This window comes from Octopus bimaculoides, chromosome 2, assembly GCF_046866305.1.
Source record: "Octopus bimaculoides isolate indiv1 chromosome 2, ASM4686630v1, whole genome shotgun sequence".
In the NCBI taxonomy this organism is placed as follows: Eukaryota; Metazoa; Mollusca; class Cephalopoda; order Octopoda; family Octopodidae; genus Octopus; species Octopus bimaculoides.
The window spans coordinates 85,903,060-85,925,829 of NC_142929.1; the positions used below are offsets into that span (position 1 = coordinate 85,903,060).

The 22,770-nt window shown below is 41.4% G+C and overlaps 1 protein-coding gene across 2 annotated transcripts in view; it reads right to left on the bottom strand.

Annotated features, from left to right (window-relative positions):
* Positions 1-495: 495 nt before the first annotated feature.
* The window catches only part of LOC106875108 (dnaJ homolog subfamily B member 11), a 119,504-nt gene continuing 97,229 nt past the window's right edge, over positions 496-22,770 (bottom strand). Inside the window, exons 8-11 of one of the 2 annotated variants that reach the window (XM_089347106.1) lie at positions 10,349-10,460; positions 5,329-5,488; positions 1,871-1,961; positions 1,745-1,816 (exon numbers count right to left, since the gene is read on the bottom strand). In XM_089347106.1, coding sequence (XP_089203232.1) covers positions 1,897-1,961; positions 5,329-5,488; positions 10,349-10,460 — 337 coding nt within the window. In that variant the 3' untranslated portion in view covers positions 1,745-1,816; positions 1,871-1,896. Of the gene's footprint in view, positions 1,962-5,328; positions 5,489-10,348; positions 10,461-22,770 lie in introns of both variants that reach the window. The other variant, XM_052978389.2, reaches the window with a different exon arrangement.

Below are 22,770 nucleotides of genomic sequence, written 5' to 3' on the forward strand. Positions count from 1 at the left end.
TCCACAAAAACTCAGTAACCAATCAAGTTTTGGAGTGGGCAGTTATCAAAGTATCCACAAATGAAGATGTCTTCATATTCAATGCACAAACATAAGAAAACTAAGAAATATGTATATACAAGTATATATTTTCCCTCCATTCTCTTGATCATTACTCCTTTACCCTATGCATTTTCACAATTTTCCAGTGTCCTTTTCACTTATCTCCACACTGTGGCAATTGCTCACCCACTGACATCTGTTTCTCAATGTTAACTTCTCTTTTCCTTGCCTTATTCTTCACTAAAAAGTTTTTCTGGTGTTCACCACTGCCAATCTACTTATTCAGTACAAGTGTAAACAATTCATCTCTTCCTGTTGAAGGGTTCTGGCTGTGATAGTAGACTTCTCTTCTTTAAAACAAAATGATTTTTTCCATTATACAAGCATTTCGTGCTTACAATTTTCCTGGAATTCTAATGTTTCACTCTACATATGTTCATGACAAACCCCTCATTAATTCACAAGCTCATTTAATAGTTTATTGCTAAATAATACAATAGCATTCATGTCAGATTTATATACAAATACTTTGTGTTTAACAGGTGAGATATATAGATTAGTGCATACCTTGCACTGAGTAATGTCTCCCATTTGTGAAACCCAGTTATTATAAAACTTATACAATAGATGTAAAAGAAAATATGGTATTGTATATAAATGGTGAATTATATTAGTATGAACTAGGAAAATGTGCACCATTAATTGTTCTCATGGACCTTTGCTTGAAATCAAACACTCTGTGCGTGTGAGAAATAGAGATAGAAAAGCCAGAGAGGTAGGGAATGAGGAAGACAGGTGTAATTATAATGAGTGCATTATATGTAAAGTCCTCCACATATATAAAGTTAACACAGCAGGTGAGAGAGAGAGGAAGAATAACAAGTGTAATGCTAATGGCCCTAGCTATCTTTTCATACAAAAGAAGACTATACAAGTCCATATTTGTGATGGCACCATTTTAGTCACATTTAAAAATATATGTGATAACACATAATTTGTAGCTTTACTTGATATCTTTTTAGTAGACTCTCAATTCAATATTTCTTTAAGGCGGCGAGCTGGTAGAAACGTTTGCACACCGGGCGAAATGCTTAGTGGTATTTTGTCTGTCTTCATGTTTTGAGTTCAAATTCCACTGAGGTCGACTTTGCCTTTTATCCGTTAGGGATTGATAAATTAAGTACCAGTTGCGTACTGAGGTTGATCTAATTGACTGGCCCCTTCCCCAAAAATTTCGGGCCTTGTGCCTAGAGTAGAAAAGAATATTTCTTTATTTCTCTTAAATATATTCACTATACTATATTGATTTCTTTGGTCTATGCAAGGCCAATGTCTATATGGAAGGAGTATAGTCAGCTAAAATGATATCAAAATATATTATTAGTATGAATGTATTGTGATGGATGAAAGGCAACCTTGATCTTGGCAGGATTTGAACTCTGAACTGAAGCAAATGAAATTAAATGCTACAATCCATTTAGCATGGATTATGGTATTTAATTTCATTTGTTTAATTTTTGCTACATTTATAACCATTTTAATAGTATCAGAATTCGGAACAGCAAGAATAGCAAAAATGTCATTTAAGAAATAGTGAATTGACTGCAGTTCCTTGTAACTGTCAAAGACAACAGTATATTCCAATCCTAAAATGATAATAAAAGGAAAAAACCCTAAAAATGAAGTATGAATAAAGAATGTGTCATTTGGATACTTGTTCCTTTTTTGTTACTTTTTAAAGCATATCTTTTAATGAAAATGAGCAAATATCCCAAAAGGTCTGGGAAACTGTAAAAACTGTGCTTTTCACTGTCTATGAATTAAGTAGAAAATAACTGAAACAGTTATTCACAGTTAATATCCTTGTAGACCATTATAAACATACTGTTTTGAACTCTGTTCCAAAATTTGTTGTATATCTGCAAAGAAAAGAATAGGAAAGTAACAGTAATGCAATTTGATAGATAAAATTTCATTGAAACTGACATAGCATTACAACACATGGACAATTAGGGAGTGGCACTTCCTCACACAGCTGTATTCATTCATACATAACACATGGCCACACCAGCTCAGTTGCCTCTCTTGCACACCATATTTGATGCTTCTTATGCCCAACTTTTCTCTCAGTGTGCTTACACTGTGTCGTGCATGCACACTGACATTACACATCCAGCAGATCATATTGGCTTCATTTCTTTCAAGCCTACGCATGTCCTCAGTATTCATGGCCAATGTTTCACTGCCATGTAGCATGGCAGTTCGCACACATGCATCATACAGTCTACCTTTCACCCTGAGCAAGAGGCCTTTAATTGCCAACAGAGGTAGGAGCTCTCTTAACTTTGCCCAGGTTATTCTTACTCTAGTCGCTACACTCTCAGAGCAACCATCCCACTACTGACTTGGTCGCCAAGGTAGCAGAAACTATTAACTACTTGTAGTTTCTTCCCCTGGCATGTGATGAAATTTGTTTTCTGTACATCTTGAGTGTATATTGCCCCAGTGCATATGCCACACACAAAAACTATTTTCCTGGTTAACCTTCCTTTGATATTGCCGCACTTTTTCTATGTCCATAGCTTAAACCAGGTACATCATATGGAGTTTCTACCCATGCCTTTTCTACAGATTGAGAAGGGCCATCTACCAGAAAGAAGTTGTGATTTGACAGCCTTCCTACTTACTTAGACTTTGGTTTTGGTTAGGTTAACCCTAAGGCCCTTTGATTCTAGACCTTGCGTCCACACCCTAAAATTTGTCTCTAGTTCTGGCAGTGACTCAGCTATTAGAGCAAGGTCATCAGCATAGAAGAGCTCCCAAGGGCAGCCTGTCTTGAATTCTTCTGTTATTGCCTAGAGGACTACAATGAATAAGAGGGGGCTGAGGGATGGTCCTTGGTAAACCCCTACTTCTACTCAGAATTCTTCACTATATTCGTTGCCAACCCTCACCTTACTGACAGCATCCCTGTACAGAGCTTGTACAGCTCTTATCAGCCACTCATCTATTCCCAGTTTCCGCATTGACCACCAGATAAGGGATCAGGGGACCCTGTCAAAGGCTTTCTCCAAGTCAACAAAAACCAAGTACAAAGGTTTATCTTTGGCTAGGTATTTCTCCTGCAGCTGCCTTACCAGAAATATAGCATCAGTGGTGTTTCTGCCTGGCACAAAACTGAACTGCATCTCATCGAGGTTAACTCTCTCCCTAATTAGTTGGGCTATGACTCTCTCTGTAACTTTCATCATGTGATCCAATAATTTGATACTCCTGTAGTTATTTCTATCTAAAGCATCACCTTTTCCCTTGTAGCAGTTGACTATGGTGCTGGTACACAAGTCATTGGGTATGACTCCTTCATGAACTACCTGATGTATGATGTGAGTGACAAGACCATGACCCACACAGTCCAATATTTTAAGCATCCCAGCAGTGATTCCTGATAGGCTAGTAACTTTCCCTGTCTTCATATCCTTAATTGCTTTATCTACCTGGGTACTGTCGATTCGGAGAGCTGGTCCTTCAATTGGGACAAACCTTCGGCAGACTCTCCTCCTCCTGTTCATTCTCCACATTCAGCAGTCTTTCATAATGGCTTCTCCAAGCCTCTTTCTTTGTAGAATCATTAAATGCAAGGGCACCATCATCCATGTGGACACATTTCTCTCCTATGACATCGCGGTTTTCTCTCACACACTGTCTTGCAATCTGAAATACTTCAGTTCTCCGGTCCTCACATCACTGAACCATGGCAAACTTATTCTTTTCTGCTTCTCCCTTGGCTATGTATACCCGTCTCTTAGCTTCACTTTTGGCTATCTGATACATTCTCCTGCTATCCTCACTCTTCCATCCCTTCTAAACCCGTTTCTTTGCTCTAATAGCCCTGTCTACAGTATTGTTCCACCACCATGTTACCCTTCCAGATGTTACCATTTGGAAGGGACTTTACACTAGCCACAGATTTGGTCTGTGGCACTCAGTAAGCTGTCTCACAGGAATTCCCGGCTGCCTTCTATGTCACATGACTGTAGCTCCTCCTCCCTATCATCAAATTTCTCGGTAAGGATATTCTTAAATCTCTGACCATGTGAAGGGTTCCTAAGCTTCTAAGTCCTTCTTTTCTAGATTGGTCTGGTTTTTGGCAGCCTTCTGGCCTCAAGTCTAAAGTCACTAATAACTAGTCTATGTTGTGGTGTACATTCTTCACCAGGGAGAGTTTTTGTATTTAAGAGCAACCATGCATCCTGCTGTCTGGTGAGAATGAAATCAATCTGGCTAGCGGAGTCACCTGATTGATAGGTTATCAGGTGGCTAGCTGGCTTCCTGAGGTTGGTGTTGCAGATCAATAGGTTATTTGCATCACAGAACTCCAGGAGCCTAGTCACCTCTTCATTACTGGTACCAACTCCATGGCCCCCCATGTACACCATGGAAGATACCAGATTGCTGTCCAACATATCCATTAAAATCTCCAGCCACAAAGATGAGATCATTATCACTCATCTTTGAGGTAGCCTGCAGAAGAATATCATAAAAGTGAGCCTTTTGTTCATTTGGTAGTCCCACTTGTGGGGTGTGGGCAGAGATAATTGTAGCTATACCATTCTGCAAAACTAGCCTGAGTTTAAGTACTCTATCACACACCCTCACTACCTCTACGACCTTATCCACCCATTTCTCTGTAAGAAGTATGCCCACACCCCCTATTCCATCACTATTACCTTCTCAGAAGAGTTTATACCTATGTACTTTGCCTGTGAGGACTCTGGCTGAAGCTCCTCTCCATCTTACCTCTTGTACACAACATACATCAACACATCTCTGTTCAAGCATCTCTACAATCTTGCTAGACCTACCTTTCAATGTGCCTACATTTAGAGTGCCAACTCTGAAAACTGGGAAAGAGGGCTAATATCTTTTATCATTATCTCATATTCAATTCTTGTAAGCTTTTTAATGTATTCTGCATTAAACATATAAGCACATGCTATATAAGAATAAGTTAAAACTTATATAATGTTTGGATCTTTTCTACTGCAAACAGTAATCAGTTAGTTGGTTGACAACAATCTTTTTACAATAATCAGTATAAGAAAGTAAGAATATCCAACAAGATAGACAACTTGTTCTCACATAAAGTTGTTTGTAACCACTATGGAGTTAGCTGATATAGAGATTGTTGAAACTAGAGTAGACTTGATATGGTAACACACATATCAAGTCATATCAAGAAAATTTTCTTTGTACTAAAATCAATAAAAACAAACTATAGTGACTTACTTGTCTTTTCTTCTTCTGACAATGTCTTCTTAGGGAAATCGATATCAAATGTAATATAGAGAGCACCAAATATATTATTATTTTCATAACTGGGCATTCCTTCATTATTTTTCCTCATCCTTGCACCGGGTCGAGTTATTTTATCTCTTTTGATGTGAACCTTTAACACAAAGGATTGACCTTATGAATAAATACTAATACTTTCAAAGTATAAGTTACAAAGAATGCATAACTAAGCAGGTTATTTGGTTATGTTTTCTCTTATGCCACTAATGTAAAGCATGAAAACCACAATTCCCCTTCTCATTTGTTGCTAAGTCATTATAGCCAATCATGTATTAGTGCATATTGTTAACATCATCAAAAAGAAAATGTAGACATTTGATGACAGGCAAGAGTACAGTCACATACTCATTCTGTTTTTGTAAAAAAGAAAATATTTAGCATTTGTTCTTTCTTGTCAACTGTTCTCAGAAAAAAAGATTTTGTCAATTTAAATTCTAAATGAAATAACCAGTGGGGATTATCATTTTATGGTCATTTTACATGAAAGCTAATTATTTTACAAAATAATTTGCTCTAAGAAGTCCATAATCTCTACTGTTTCTTTTTAACAAAAATACTTTGAGAAATTTCCTATTGAGTTGAACTGAAATCAACAAGCTATTGTTTAAACACAAATAAAATAAGAAATGTGCTTTAAGTTTTCATGTGTTGAAATACATTCAAAATGATAAAGTATTAAACCATAGACATAGTTTAGCATGCTAGCATTTACAATAAATTCCTCATTCAACACATACTTTAACTTAAATACTGACTAACAATACACATGGGTTAATATTTAGGTTATTTGATTAAATAATGTAAGTTTAAACATTTTACATCTTTTCCTATATTGTTATCTATTACAGATAACCACTGATGTGGTTGGATTCAGAGTCATGAAATAGGAGTTGAAAGTATTTATTGGATTGGAGTTGGTGTCTGAAAAATGTACTGACTTCAGCTAAATGTAAATTGTAATATAATGAGTAAAAATTTTCTTTTTCACAAATATCAATTTAACTGTTTTCTGCACTGAAAGTAAGCAAATCTGATTTAAGAGAATGAAGTTCTGGCAGAAACAAACAAAATATTAGTACATTTTAGACTTGAACTTTTGGTTTAATCCTTACTCTACAGATACAGTGTTTCTTTAATAAATTTTGTAGGGATATACTTTTCATTCAATACAGTACTTTATGTTACATTTACTTAAATTCTATATTCAAACAATTCTTTTATAGCCTGTAAGCCTAAACTTTAGGATCTTAAATAGTAACCTCATGAGTTACATTCTCATGTATGTTGTGTACTTTCAATCAATAAAAAAATATTTAATTATTCTAATTATAAATAGAGGAGTTGGAATCAGAATTGATGCATTGGAGTTGTAGGTTTTGTGTACAACTCCACACACTTAGCTAACTAAGCTACAGCAAAAGCAACCTTTTATGGAAAGCTTGTATTTTCTTTTAATACAGGAGTTGTCCTAAAAATGATGCAAAAGTGAGCATAACTTTTTTTATAAACTGACAATAATATTTCAAATTGCACATGTTGGTAGAGTAATTCATCCTCTATTGAAAGGTACTTCTCAACATAGTCTCCATTGCAAGTGATGCATTTGTGACATCACTGAACTCAACTGCCAAAACTTCTTTGAAGTATTAGGTTGTCAAGAAAGTTCTTGCCATTTTTAACCTTTAAATTCAGATGCACATATCTCGGCTCAAACAAAACTTTATTAATTGAAATAAACACCATCAGAATTAACACACTTTTGCCAACGCAAAACAAGTTTATTTATGTCAGTAGTGTAAAAGTCCTGCGTTCTGGTGGCAATGAAGTCATTGAAGGCGTGTTTGGCACCATCTTGGTTTTTGAAGCATTTCTCACGCAGGAAGTTGTCGAGATGCTTGAAAAAGTGGTAGTCAGTAGGTGAGAGGTTTGGTGAGTATAGTGGATGAGGCAGAGTACTGTAGCCCAATTCAATCAACTTCTGCAGGGTCAGTTGTGCGACATGCAGCCGAGCATTGTTGTGGTCCTTTTCTATTGACCAATGCTGGCTGTTGTTGTCGGAGTTTCTTATGCATTTCATCCATTTGCTAACAGTACTTCTCCGCCATGATGGTTTCGCCTGGATCCAAAAAGCTGTGATGGATGAGACCAGCCGCAGACCACCAAACAGTCACCATGACCTTCTTTTGGTGCAACTTTGGCTTTGGGAAGTGCCGTGGAGCTTCGTCAGTGTTCAACCACTGAGCCAAGCGTTGCCGGTTGTCGTAAAGAATCCACTTTTCATCGCAAGTCACAATCCAGTCGAGAAACGAGTTGTTCTTGTTGTGTAAAAGAAGGGAAGACGACACTTCAAAATGGCGTTTTTTTTTTGGTTGTCATTCAATTCGTGCAGCACCCCTTTCTCAAGTATTTTCGTTTTACCAATTTCTTTCAAGTGATTGGAAATTGTTGTATACATTACGTCTAATTCAGAAGCAAGCTCTCGAACAGTTGTACATGGATTAGCTTTGACTAAGGCTGTCAACATCTGATGGCCAACCACTACGCTTATCATCTTCTAGACTCTCGTCACCACTACGAAATTTCTTGAATCACCATAATACTGCATGTTCATTAGTGGTTTCTGGGGCAAACACATCGTTGATATCCTAAGGTGTTTCAGCAGCTTTTCGGCCTAGCTTGAACTGGAATAAGAAAATTGTGCGAATTTGCTTTTTGTCCATGTTGTATTCAACGTTCTGGAAAAAATGGCCTAATATTCAAAAACAAAAAGAGTAACACAATTAGATAGAGCGGAAAATGGGTTTTAAAATGATATATAAAGTCGAAGTAATTTATCGAAAATTAATTTGAAAATACATCATTTAAAACCAAAATTAAAAATTCCGCAAGAACTTTCTTGTCAACCTAATAATACAGGTGAACACTGTTGTACTCATTTCTTCACAGCTGTTTTTACCTTGTTTGTGTCATCAAACCAAAGACCAGCCAAATTTGTCATGAAAGATATGTATGGTTATATGTATTATTATGATAAATGTGGATTGTTTTCAAATTCTTGTTTGGTCTTTTTTCCTAATGGCTTTTCAAAGCTTTCAAGTGTCTCAATGTACTACTTGTTCACGATAGAGACACATTTCAGAAAATCAAGGGTAATGATGCCCTTATCATCCCTCAGAATAGACTACCTTGTCTTTTCCATGCTGATCACTGGCTCTTGAATGCCTTACACCTTGGAGAGGAGGTCTATTACCATTCCATGGACTGGCCCTTTATTTTTGGATCATTAAGATACACCTATGTTTCATTCCCAGTCAAAAATAAAAATGTATTTTCATTAACTTCAAATACTTCCAGTAGATCAGAGCACATTTCCATACTTCTCTACCAAATCAGGTGTCAACTGCCAAGGTATCCACTTTGCATGCACTTTCCAATGACCAAAGTCTTTCACCATCTGTAATGCATTGTGAAAAGAGCCCAGTTGTGCAGCAAGCTCACAGATTATGACAGCTGTTTGCCCAAATCAATTCATTCACTTGCTGCCAATTTATACCAGTGGTTCCCCACTGCATAATTCATCTTCAATAATAGTTTCCATGTCTTTAAACTTCATCCATCTGTGTACATAGCTCTTGTCAATAGCATTATCTGTAACTTTCAGTGGATGTCAAAGTCAACACCCCTTCTACAATGAAAAAGAATGCAAAGAGTTACTATAGCACAAGTGGAACCATCCATGCCAGTTAGTGAAGTTATGGTCACTTAGGTATTACTTTCAGGACAACCACTGTACATCAGGTAGTGATGTTAAAAAATTTAAAGTAAAAGAAGGGTTTATATGAAACTGCTACTGCTTAATATCAAAATTGAAAAATGGAAATTATTGCTTAAGAAAATGGTTCTAATTTTTGATATTTAAAAACATACAAAAACTGATATATTTTTTACTCATTTATCCCTTGATACTCCTCTCTGCTCATCATCATCATCATTGTTTAACGTCCACTGTCCATGCTGGCAGAGGTTGGACGATTTGACTGAGGACTGGCAAACCAGATGACTGCATGAGACTCTAATCTGATCTGGCAGAGTTTCTACAGCTGGATGCCCTTCCTAACACCAACCACTTCAAGAGTGTAGTGGATGCTTTTACGTGCCAGTCAGGCGGTACTGGCAATCGCCACGCTCAAATGGTGTTTTTAATGTGCCACCTGCACAGGAGCCAGTCCAGTGACACTGGCAATGACCTCACTCAAATGTTTTTTCATGTGCCAGTAAGGCGACGCTGGTAATGATCACGCTCGAATGATACTTTTTACGTGCCACTGGCACGGAAGCCAGTCAGCTGCTCTGGCAACAACCTCACTCAGATGGTGCTCTTAGCACACCACTAGCACAGATGCCAGTCATGTGGTGTTGTCATCGAATTTGATTTCGATCAGGAGTGGCTGTGTGGTAAGTAGCTTGCTTACCAACCACATGGTTCTGGGTTCAGTCCCACTGCGTGGCACCTTGGGCAAGTATCTTCTACTATAGCCTCAGGCTGACCAAAGCCTTGTGAGTGGATTTGGTAGATGGAAACTGAAAGAAGCCCATCGTATATACGTATATGTATATATATATATATATACGTGTGTTTCCCCCCCCCCCCCCCCCCAACCGATGCTGGTGTGTTTACATACCCGTAACTTAGCAGTTCAGCAAAAGAAACCGATAGAATAAGTACTAGACTTAAAAAGACTAAGTCCGGGGGTCGATTTGCTTGACTAAAGGCGGTGCTCCAGCATGGCCACAGTCAAATGACTGAAACAAGTATAAAAGAGTAAAAGTTTCAATGCACTTTTACAACCTTACTATTGACTTGCTAAATAAGTATGATTCTCAAATCTTATTAAATTGGACAATATGCATTCCAAACTGCTTAATTAAATGTAAATAGATACTAATAACTTACTTTATGACCATCTAAATGGCTGATATCCATTTCAAATCCTATTAAAGCATCTGTTAAACTTATTGTTACATTGGTATAAAGATCATCACCTCGTCTTTCAAATACAGGATGTCTGAAACAATTAATGTTGGTTAATGAGATAAATTGTATAATGCAACTGTATAAACAAAAAGTATTAAAATGGATGTACAAATTTAGATATATATATACTTATCTGACTTAGTTGTTTGACTGCAATTATACTGACTTCAATTGTTTTAGTTGATTATATGAAACCTCATGTCATCTGAGGAATAGGGATGAGGATAGCTATATAAAAAAAGTGCTGAGGGTTAAATATGGTTTGAACCTGTGGAAGAGGGAACCCAGGAAGATGTGGGATAAGATAGTGAAGGCCAATTTCAGGATGTTGAAACTCAATGAGGAGACAATAAAGGACTAATGACTGGCAATTCATTATGCTTGGGAAGACTTAATTGTCACAACAAAAGCCTTATGTTTATGTCTATATGAATACTAAACCTGCACCCACTCTAAAAGCCTTATATTTATGTCTATATGCATGACACTAGGCCCTCCACCCAATCTGCCTCTGTCAAGACTTCTCCACATCTCATATTTCTATTACCCATCCATCTATCATTCTCTAACTATGGCACTATGAAGCTGCTGTAATTTTATGAGAGCAATCCCATTCTTTACACTCTCTCATATCTACTATCAACTGCCCCACACCATTGTTTGTCACTCATATTTACCTCTGATCTCCATCTCTGTCACTGTACTTCTCTCATTCTCTCCTAATACTCTTCCTTTATCTACCAACCTCCACATATCTCCTTACTTCTCATCTATCTACAGTTTTATTGTTCTGCTCTCTCCACCTTTTCTGTACTCCCACTTACCACCTTCTCCAACCTGTGTCACTTCTATTTTATATCTTTTTTCCCCAAAAAACCTATCTTTACCATTGGCCATGCCACTACACATTCACCATTCTCTACTTTCACCTCTACCCCTATCACTAACAATCTAACACTTATCTCTCACACTCTTTGCACACTTGTCCACCCAGCTTTCTATACCATCACCATTATCTTGTCTCTCTATCTCACCCATTTATAATGTAGAATAGCCATAAATCTCCTCTACAGCAAGACACCTGTTTCTGTCCTACATCCTCTTTCATACAATAGCCTTTCAAAGCTGGTCACAAAACTACCCAACTCTCAACTATACTCTCACTCAGTTGTGAGGACTTTTTCATCTAGAGAGTTATTTGACAACACCTGTGTAGGTGCCATAAAAAAAAAAGCATGAACTGATTTTGGACCATCATCGAACAATTGACGAACTTGTTGATATGACTGGTGTGTCCTGGAGTTCCTACCAACAAATTTTGAGCAAGAAATTGCGAATGAAAAGAGTTGCGGCAAAATTTGTGCCTTGCTTGCTCATGGAAGATCAAAAGCAGTCATGAGCTGAAAGAACAGCTGGAAGTTGATCTGGGCATTTTTTGATGGTCATCACTGGTGACAAAAGCTGATGCTATGGAATTTGCAGGTGTTGAAGAGGTGAAGAAAAAAACAACAGAGGCATTAAAAGGCATCACTTCACAAGAGTTCCAGCACTGCTTTGACTAGTGGAAAATGTGCCTGGACTGATGCATTACTTCGGATGGAGAATACTTTGAAGGTGATAAAAGTGTAAACATGTAAAACTAAGTGAATAAAATAATATTGCAAAATTTCAGTTTTTTGGGGTACCCCCTCACACAAGCCTGGCCTGTTGTATAAAGTGAAATTTCACAGAGTTTACTTCAAAATGTGTTATTGTTAACTAATTAAGTACTAGTGATACTTAATTATATAACAAAAAAAAATTAACAAAAAATATTACTACATAATATTAGGAAGATTATGATAATTAAAAAGACAACTTAGCATCCTGTGCAATGGTTTCTAGGTATAAAATTACTGTAGAAGATAAATATCTCTTTGAAACCATAAAACTAGACTGTATTTGACTTATATCTGTTCTGGGTTCAAATGTTAAACAATGGCATATATGAATTCAGCTAAACACAGATTCCCTTCACAGCTTTCTCTTTCACAGTACAAAAGAAAATATGGAGTCTAACATATTTACACAAGAGTGGCAGCGTGGTAAGTAGCTTGCTTATCAACCACATGATTCTGGGTTCAGTCCCACTGCATGGCACCTTGGACAAGTATCTTCTACTATAGCCTCGGGCTGACCAAAGCCTTGTGAGTGGATTTGGTAGACGGAAACTGAAAGAAGCCCGTTGTATATATGTGTGTATATATATATATATATATATATATATATATATATATATATATATATATATATATATATATATATATGTGTGTGTGTGTGTGTGTGTGTGAGAAAGTTGGTATGTGAAAGCACGTGGTTGGATGTATAAAAGATAATAAGAGTGAAAAAACTACAGAAGGCTTGTGTTACATGGTTAATCATGTAACACAAGCCTTCTGTAGTTTTTTCACTCTTATTATCTTTTATATATATAAATATATATATATATATATATATATATATATATATATATATATATATATCATCATCATCATCGTCGTTTAATGTCCGCCTTCCATGCTAGCATGGGTTGGACGATTTGACTGAGGACTGGCGAACCAGATGGCTGCACAGGAACCAGTCAAGCGGCACTGGCAACGGTCTCGCTCTAATGCCTTTACATGTGCCAGTAAGATGACGCTGGTGATGATCACGCTCAAATGGTGCTATTTACGTAGCAGCACCATAGTCAACTGCTACAAAGGTAAAGGTAAAGGTAAAGGTGACACTTTATGTACAAATAATTACAGAGGTATCAAGTTGTATGATCAGGTAATGAAAGTCACAGAGAGGGTCATAGCCCAACTAATTAGGGAGCGAGTCAGTTTAGATGAGATGCAGTTTGGGTTTGTGCCAGGGAAAAGCACCACTGATGCTATATTTCTGGTAAGACAGCTGCAGGAGAAATACCTGGCCAGGGATAAACCTCTGTACCTGGCTTTCATTGATATGGAGAAAGCCTTTGACAGGGTCCCCCGATCCCTTATCTGGTGGTCAATGAGGAAACTAGGGATAGAAGAATTGTTAGTGAGAGCTGTGCGAGCCATGTACAGAGACGCTGTCAGTAAGGTGAGGGTTGGCAATGAGTACATTGAAGAATTCCGGGTAGAGGTAGGGGTCCACCAAGATTCTGTCCTCAGCCCCCTCCTATTCCTCATAGTCCTCCAGACGATAACAGAGGAATTCAAGACAGGATGCCCCTGGTGACAAAAGCTGATGCTATGGAATTTGCAGGTGTTGAAGAGGTGAAGAAAAAAACAACAGAGGCATTAAAAGGCATCACTTCACAAGAGTTCCAGCACTGCTTTGACTAGTGGAAAATGTGCCTGGACTGATGCATTACTTCGGATGGAGAATACTTTGAAGGTGATAAAAGTGTAAACATGTAAAACTAAGTGAATAAAATAATATTGCAAAATTTCAGTTTTTTGGGGTACCCCCTCACACAAGCCTGGCCTGTTGTATAAAGTGAAATTTCACAGAGTTTACTTCAAAATGTGTTATTGTTAACTAATTAAGTACTAGTGATACTTAATTATATAACAAAAAAAAATTAACAAAAAATATTACTACATAATATTAGGAAGATTATGATAATTAAAAAGACAACTTAGCATCCTGTGCAATGGTTTCTAGGTATAAAATTACTGTAGAAGATAAATATCTCTTTGAAACCATAAAACTAGACTGTATTTGACTTATATCTGTTCTGGGTTCAAATGTTAAACAATGGCATATATGAATTCAGCTAAACACAGATTCCCTTCACAGCTTTCTCTTTCACAGTACAAAAGAAAATATGGAGTCTAACATATTTACACAAGAGTGGCAGCGTGGTAAGTAGCTTGCTTATCAACCACATGATTCTGGGTTCAGTCCCACTGCATGGCACCTTGGACAAGTATCTTCTACTATAGCCTCGGGCTGACCAAAGCCTTGTGAGTGGATTTGGTAGACGGAAACTGAAAGAAGCCCGTTGTATATATGTGTATATATATATATATATATATATATATATATATATATATATATATATATATATATATATATATATATATATGTGTGTGTGTGTGTGTGTGTGAGAAAGTTGGTATGTGAAAGCACGTGGTTGGATGTATAAAAGATAATAAGAGTGAAAAAACTACAGAAGGCTTGTGTTACATGGTTAATCATGTAACACAAGCCTTCTGTAGTTTTTTCACTCTTATTATCTTTTATATATATAAATATATATATATATATATATATATATATATATATATATGGGAGAATATACAAAAAATAACAACAGACGAGGACAGGTGGTGTAAATAACAAAAGTATATATTAGTATGACGCTCGGGAATACGGAAAGTCTTTGACGTTTCGAGCTACGCTCTTCAACAGAAAGAATACGGAGACAAGGAGAAAAACACGGAGAAAAAAAAAATTGAATAGTGTACAGTCAACGGTCAATCATAATAATGGCCGATCATAACAATGACTGACCGGAAGTTAGAAATTCTTATTTCAGGAGAGCTAAGAAAGGGGGAGATAACAAACGGTGATCGGGAACGAGGGGCTGTGTGTGGGAGGTAGACTGCTGGTGATCTTGACGTATGTAGTGTGAAAATGGGGGAAGGGAGAAAGGAAGAAAGTAGTTGGTCAGTTGTAGTGTGTGCGTGGTGTGATGCGAGGGTATTGGTGTGGTGTGCGTGGTGTGATGCAAGGGTATTGGTGTGGTGTGATGTGAGGGTGTTGGGAGGTGGGGAAGGCATGGGTGGAGTGTGGGGTAGAGGTAGGGGTATGTGGGTAGGGTGGGGTATGTGGGTAGGGGTGGGTGGTGGGTGTAAGGAATTGGATGGGGTGGAGTGGGAAGGTAGAGTAGGAGTGTGTTGGGGTGTGGTGGGATGAGCTTATGAGGGGGTGTTGACGAGGAGGGAGAAGGGGAAGGTGGATGTAAGAGAGGGGGAAGATGGGTATGGGAGGGGAGAGGAAGAGAGGAGAGAGGGTGGGTATAAGAGAGGGAAGGGGGATTGAGAGAGGGGGAAGGTGGGTATGGGGGGAGAAAGAGAGGAAGAGAAAGAGAGTGAGAGAGAGGGAAGAGGGGTATGGGGGGGAAGAAGAAAGGAAGAGAAAGAGAGTGAGAGAGAGGGGAAGAGAGTGAGAGAGTAAGGGTGAGAGAGTAAGAGAGTAAGAGTGTAGAGAGTAGGAGAGTAAGAGTGAGAGAGGGGGGAGTACGGGAGAGGGGGGAGGGGGGAGTACGAGAGAAGAGAGTGAGAGAGAGTAAGAGAGAGGAGAGAAAGAGTAGGGGTGAAGAGAAGTGGGAGTGGAGAGAAGTATGAAGAGAGGTACAAAGAAGTAGGAGTCGGAGCAGGAGGTGGGGGAGGGGAGAGATGGGTGGTAGGAGGGAGGGTGGGGGAGAGAGACAGGAGGAGGGGGTTAGATGAAGAGTGGAGGGGAGTTGAGCCCATGTGGCGCAAAGGAGCGAAGATAGAAGATTAATCCCTGTTCACGGCGCAAACGGGAGTCCGGATGGCCCCTGTGCATGGACAATCCAAACACAGACAGGTGTTGCCGCAAGGAGTGGCCGGCAGAACGGAAGTGGCGTGACACCGGGGTGTCATTGCCGACGTTGATATCTCGGAGGTGTTCCGCGAATCGGTCGGCCAGGCGCCGCCCCGTTTGTCCGATGTACAGGGATTGGCAGAGAGAGCAGGAGAGGCAATATATGATGTTGGTAGACGTGCAGGTGAAGGAGTCGGTGATGCGATAGGGTCGGTGATGGGTGCTGGTGAGGAGGGTGGTGTTGGAGAGGTAAGGGCAAGTGCGGCAGCGTGGACGGGAGCAGGGGAAAGAGCCAGGTTGGGAGGTTGGGTTGGGGAAGAAGCTGTGGACCAAGAGGTCCCGTAGGTTGTGGGCTTGTTTGAAGGAGGGGAGGGGTCGATTAGGGAAGATGTGGGAGGTGGAGGGGTCGGACTGGAGGCGCCGAAAAGCTCGGAGAATGGAGCGTTGGAGGGGTAGGGTGGTGGGATGGTAGGTGAGGGGAAAAGGGAGGCGGGAAACGGCAGGGCGGGTTCGGGGGGAGAGAGCAGATGCACGGTCCACAGAACGTGCTCTGGCAAGGGCGGTGTGGATGGTGGTGGGTGGATATCCACGCAGGCTAAAGTGGTGAGCCATGAGTTGAGACTGAGTCTCAAAGTCATGGCTGTCGCTACAAAGTCTGCGTAGACGGAGGAATTGGGAATAGGGGATGGAAAGTTTTGTGTGTCTAGGGTGGGAGGAGGAGAAGTTGAGATAGGAGTGTGAGTCTGTGTGTTTGTAGTGGATGGAGGTGCTAAGGGCGGAGTGGAGGATGCTGACCGAAATGTCGAGAAAGGGGACAGAGGTGTCAGAGACAGTACAGGAGAAGTGGAGGGCAGGATGGAAAGATTGAACGAAAGAGAGGAACGAGTCAAGATGTTCGCGGGAGAGAGAGGTGGCACCGATACAGTCGTCGATATACCGACCGTATAGTTCGGGAGTGGGACCAGTGAAACTGGAGAATATTTGGGCCTCAACATAACCAACGAAGAGGTTCGCGTAGTTGGGGCCCATTCTCGTCCCCATGGCCACTCCCGAGTCCTGCTGGTAGATATCTCCCGCGAACGAGAAGCAGTTGAGAGATAGGACAAGTTCGGCCAGACGAATGAGTGTGGAGGTGTCGGGTTGTGGGTTGGGGCGTTGGTCTAGAAAAAACTTCAGGGCACACAGCCCCTCGTCGTGGGGGATCACTGTATAGAGGCTCTGGATGTCTAGAGTGAAGAGAAGCTTAGAAGGGCCGGGAGGGAAAGAGAAAGAGTTGAATAGATGAAGCGCGTGGTTAGTGTCATGAATGTGGGAAGGGAGAGAAGCCACTAGGGGGGCGAGGACCCGGTCTAGGTATTTTGAGATAAGCTCGGTGGGGCAGTTGCAGGAGGAGACGATGGGGCGGCCAGGGTTGTTCGGTTTATGGATCTTGGGGAGGAAGTAAATGGTGGGGGTGCGTGGGGTACGAACAATAAGGTTGGAGGCGGTGGCGGGGAGATGGGAGGAGAGGATGAGGTCATGGATAGTGGAGGACACAGTCTGTTGGTAGCTGGGCGTGGGGTCGGAGGGCAGAGGGCGGTAGAATGAGGTATCTCGAAGTTGACGGAGAGCTTCGGCCTCGTAGAGGTCCGCGCGCCATACTACCACGGCTCCACCCTTATCAGCCGGTTTTATGATGATGTCCGTGCGGCGTCGGAGGGATCGAAGGGCCGAGAGTTCGGCTGGGGAGATGTTGAGTCGAGATGGACGCCTGGAAAAGTTAAACCGGCTCACAGCGCGTTGGCAGGCGCCCGCGAAAAGATCAACTGCCTGGAACTGGCCAGGAGCAGGCGTCCACTGGCATGGTCGTCGGCCCAGGTCAGTGAAGCAGTCCTCGTTGGGTGCGGGTGGTGTGTTATGGAAAAGCGCACCCAACCTAACGCGGCGCACAAAGCTGTGGACATCAGCACGGGTTTGAAATTCCTTGCAGGATGGAGTGAGTGGGATGAAGCGCAGACCCCTATTGAGGACGGAGCGCTCCGCCTCAGAGAGAGGAAGATCTGGGGGAATGGTAACGACAGGCTGAAGTGGAGAAGGGGTGGGTGGAATAGAAGTAGGAGGGGATGAAGTAGGGTTAGGAGGGGCGGTCGGTATGGTGGAGGGCTGGGAGGGAGGGGGTGGAGTGTGTGTGGGAGAGGCAGGGTGGTTGGGTGTGGGTGGGGAATGCACATCAGGGAGGTAGAAGGGTGGTGGAGGGGTTGGGGTAGTGGCATCGGGTGTAGAGGAATGGAGGAGTGAGTGAAGTTTGCGGAGCTTAGTGTCGGTAAGAAATGCATGAAAGAGATGATTAAGTTGAATGATAAAGCGCAATGTATTGTGAGCATGGGAGGGTGACAGAGAGGAGAAAAATATGGAAAAGGCTGGAGGAAGAAGGCGGTCGATAGTGTGGATTTTAGAGAGATTGGAGCGAATGGTGGCCCGCATAAGGCGGTAGGATGTGGTGCGGAGTATGGGTAGAATGGTGGTAGAGGAGTGGAGAGTGGGGTGGAAATGGAGGCGGAAACCCTTAGGGATGAGGCGGTGATGTAAGCAGCGACTGAGAAACGTAATATGACTAGAGAAACGAGTCTTCTTGAATATGAGTAAGGAGAGTCGTATAGTAGGTTGAAAGTATAGAGAGGGAAGTGTGCGGAGGTATAGTTTTAGGCGGTTGTGGAGAGTGAGTTGGAAAGATTTGTAGTCAGGCATGATGGAACGAGAGAGAAAAGAAAATTAGACGTGGGAAGGAGAATTACAAAAGGTGTGGTGGAAAAAAAACAAGCGTGATGAGAAAATTGGACGTGGAAAAAAGGAAAAAAAGAAAAAAAGGGGGGGAAAAAAACTGGAAAAAAAACTTTTTTAACAGGTGTGGGGGAAAAAAAATAAAGGCATGAGGAGAAAAAACGAAAAAGGGGTTGTGAGAAGAAAATATATGCGAGATGGGAGAAAAAAACAAAGCAAAAAGGAAGATGGGACAATAGGGAGAAATGGGGTGACAGGGAGAGGAGAAAAGAAAGGGAGGGAGAAGAATACAAAGTAATAGGTGCAGATTAGAGAAGACAGATTAGGAACATCCAGAGTACGAAGAGACGGTAGGTGAAGGAAAGTAAGGTAAAAAAGGATGATAAAGGAGGTTTACAAAAGTGGAAAAGTTCGAAAGTTTTTTAGACGTCGTGGTATATTGAAGCGATTTCCAATCAGAAGATGGGTCCAGTGTAAATCCGTGGGTAGGAGAGGTGCAGCCGGAGGGTATAAAGTTCAGAATCAAACAGTCCAGATCCAGAAGGAAAGAAGGTAGAATCCAAAAGTTGGTAGTGTGTGATGAGAGGAGACAGGATTAGCTGGTGCGACCACGTGAGCGTGTATTATATGTGGGAGAATATACAAAAAATAACAACAGACGAGGACAGGTGGTGTAAATAACAAAAGTATATATTAGTATGACGCTCGGGAATACGGAAAGTCTTTGACGTTTCGAGCTACGCTCTTCAACAGAAAGAATACGGAGACAAGGAGAAAAACACGGAGAAAAAAAATTGAATAGTGTTCAGTCAACGGTCAATCATAATAATGGCCGATCATAACAATGACTGACCGGAAGTTAGAAATTCTTATTTCAGGAGAGCTAAGAAAGGGGGAGATAACAAACGGTGATCGGGAACGAGGGGCTGTGTGTGGGAGGTAGACTGCTGGTGATCTTGACGTATGTAGTGTGAAAATGGGGGAAGGGAGAAAGGAAGAAAGTAGTTGGTCAGTTGTAGTGTGTGCGTGGTGTGATGCGAGGGTATTGGTGTGGTGTGCGTGGTGTGATGCAAGGGTATTGGTGTGGTGTGATGTGAGGGTGTTGGGAGGTGGGGAAGGCATGGGTGGAGTGTGGGGTAGAGGTAGGGGTATGTGGGTAGGGTGGGGTATGTGGGTAGGGGTGGGTGGTGGGTGTAAGGAATTGGATGGGGTGGAGTGGGAAGGTAGAGTAGGAGTGTGTTGGGGTGTGGTGGGATGAGCTTATGAGGGGGTGTTGACGAGGAGGGAGAAGGGGAAGGTGGATGTAAGAGAGGGGGAAGATGGGTATGGGAGGGGAGAGGAAGAGAGGAGAGAGGGTGGGTATCATCATCATCATCGTCGTTTAATGTCCGCCTTCCATGCTAGCATGGGTTGGACGATTTGACTGAGGACTGGCGAACCAGATGGCTGCACAGGAACCAGTCAAGCGGCACTGGCAACGGTCTCGCTCTAATGCCTTTACATGTGCCAGTAAGATGACGCTGGTGATGATCACGCTCAAATGGTGCTATTTACGTGCTACTGGTACAGAAGCTAGACAGCTGCTCTGGCAACGATCACGCTCGGACGGTGCGTCTACCTCTTCCACTGGTGCAGGTGCCATTACGATTTCACTTTCACTTGCCCCAACAGGTCTTCACAAGCAGAGTTTAGTGTCCAATGAAGGAGAGGTTAGCATGGGTGCCAGTCATCGAATTTGGTTTGATTTCGATTTCACTTGCCTCAACAGGTCTTCTCAAGCGGAGTTTAGTGTCCAATGAAGGAAAGGTACGCATAAGTGGGCTGGTTAAACCCCTGGCATAGGTCACAGGTTATGGTCTCACTTGGCCTGCCGGGTCTTTTCACGCACAGCATATTTTCAAAGGTCATGGTCACAAGTCATTGCCTTGGTGTGGCCTAATGTTCGGAGGTCATGCTTCACCACCTCATCCCAGGTCTTCCTAGGCCTGCCTCTTCCACGGTTTCCCTCAGTCGCTAGGGTGTGGCACTTTTTCACACAGCTATCCTCATCCATTCTCACGTGTCCATACCAGTGCAATCGTCTTTCTTGCACACCACAACTGATGCTTCTTATGTTCAACTTTTCTCTCAAGATACTTACGCTCTGTCGAGTATGCACACTGACATTACACATCCATCGGAGCATACTGGCTTCATTCCTTGCGAGCTTATGCATATCCTCAACAGTCACGGCCCATGTTTCACTACCATGTAGCATGGCTGTTTGTACACATGCGTCATACAGTCTGCCTTTTACTCTGAGTGAGAGGCCCTTTGTCACCAGCAGAGGTAAGAGTTCTCTGAACTTTGCCCAGGTTATTCTTATTCTAGCAGCTACACTTTCAGCACACCCACTCCCACTACTAACTTGGTCATCCAGATAGCGGAAGCTATCAACTACGTCTAGTTTTTCTCCCTGGAATGAGGCAGAATTGTTTTCTGCATATTTACAGTGTTTATTGCACCTGAACATCTGCCACATACAAAAACTAACTTGCTGCACCTCTTATGTGTCCATAGCTTGCACTGGGTACATCTGATAGAGTTTCTACCAACACCTTTTCTACAAATCGAGCAGGGCCATCTACCTGAAGTGGTTTGTGTTTTGTCTACCTTCCTACTTATTAGGACTTTGGTTTTAGCTAGGTTGACTCTAAGGCCCTTCGATTCTAGTCCCTGCTTTCACACCTGAAACTTCTCCTCTAGTTCTGATAGTGACTCCGCAATTAGTGCAAGGTCATCAGGATAGAGGAGCTTCCAGGGGCATCCTGTCTTGAATTCCTCTGTTATCGTCTGGAGGACTATGAGGAATAGGAGGGGGCTGAGGACAGAATCTTGGTGGACCCCTACCTCTACCCGGAATTCTTCAATGTACTCATTGCCAACCCTCACCTTACTGACAGCGTCTCTGTACATGGCTCGCACAGCTCTCACTAACAATTCTTCTATCCCTAGTTTCCTCATTGACCACCAGATAAGGGATCGGGGGACCCTGTCAAAGGCTTTCTCCATATCAATGAAAGCCAGGTACAGAGGTTTATCCCTGGCCAGGTATTTCTCCTGCAGCTGTCTTACCAGAAATATAGCATCAGTGGTGCTTTTCCCTGGCACAAACCCAAACTGCATCTCATCTAAACTGACTCGCTCCCTAATTAGTTGGGCTATGACCCTCTCTGTGACTTTCATTACCTGATCATACAACTTGATACCTCTGTAATTATTTGTACATAAAGTGTCACCTTTACCTTTACCTTTACCTTTGTAGCAGTTGACTATGGTGCTGCTACACCAGTCATTGGGTATGACTCCTTCGTGTATCACCTGGTTAACAATACAGGTGACTAGGCTATAGCCGACACTACCTGATATTTTGAGCATCTCTGCAGAGATTCCTGATGGGCTGGGGGCTTTCCCTGTCTTCATACTCTTAATTGCTTTATCTACCATGGTGCTGTCAATTTGGATAGCTGGTCGCTCTGTTGGGACGACATTCAGCAGACTCTCTTTCTCCCATTCATTCTCTTTATTGAGCAATCTTTCATAGTGGCATCTCCAAACCCCTCTCTTTGCAGCCTCGTTTAGTGCAGGTGTACCATCATCCATGCGAACACATTTCTCTCCCATGATACTCTCTCACACACTGTCTTGCAACACAAAAAACTTCAAGTCTTTGGTCCTCACGGCGCAGAACATTGGCAAATTTTCCATGTTTTTGTTAAATTTTCTGGTTATGATTTTTTTAAAAGTCCTTGATATATATACATATATATATATACCATCTTTTACTTGTTTCACTCTTTGGACAGTGGTCATGTTGGGGCACCATCACAAAGGCTTTAGTCTATATTCTTTCTATGTTTTATCTATATATGTATATAGTTGCTGTTTTATTATTTACATATGTATATATTGAGTATATTTTTTTGTTTTTCAAATGGTTTTATATACAAACACCA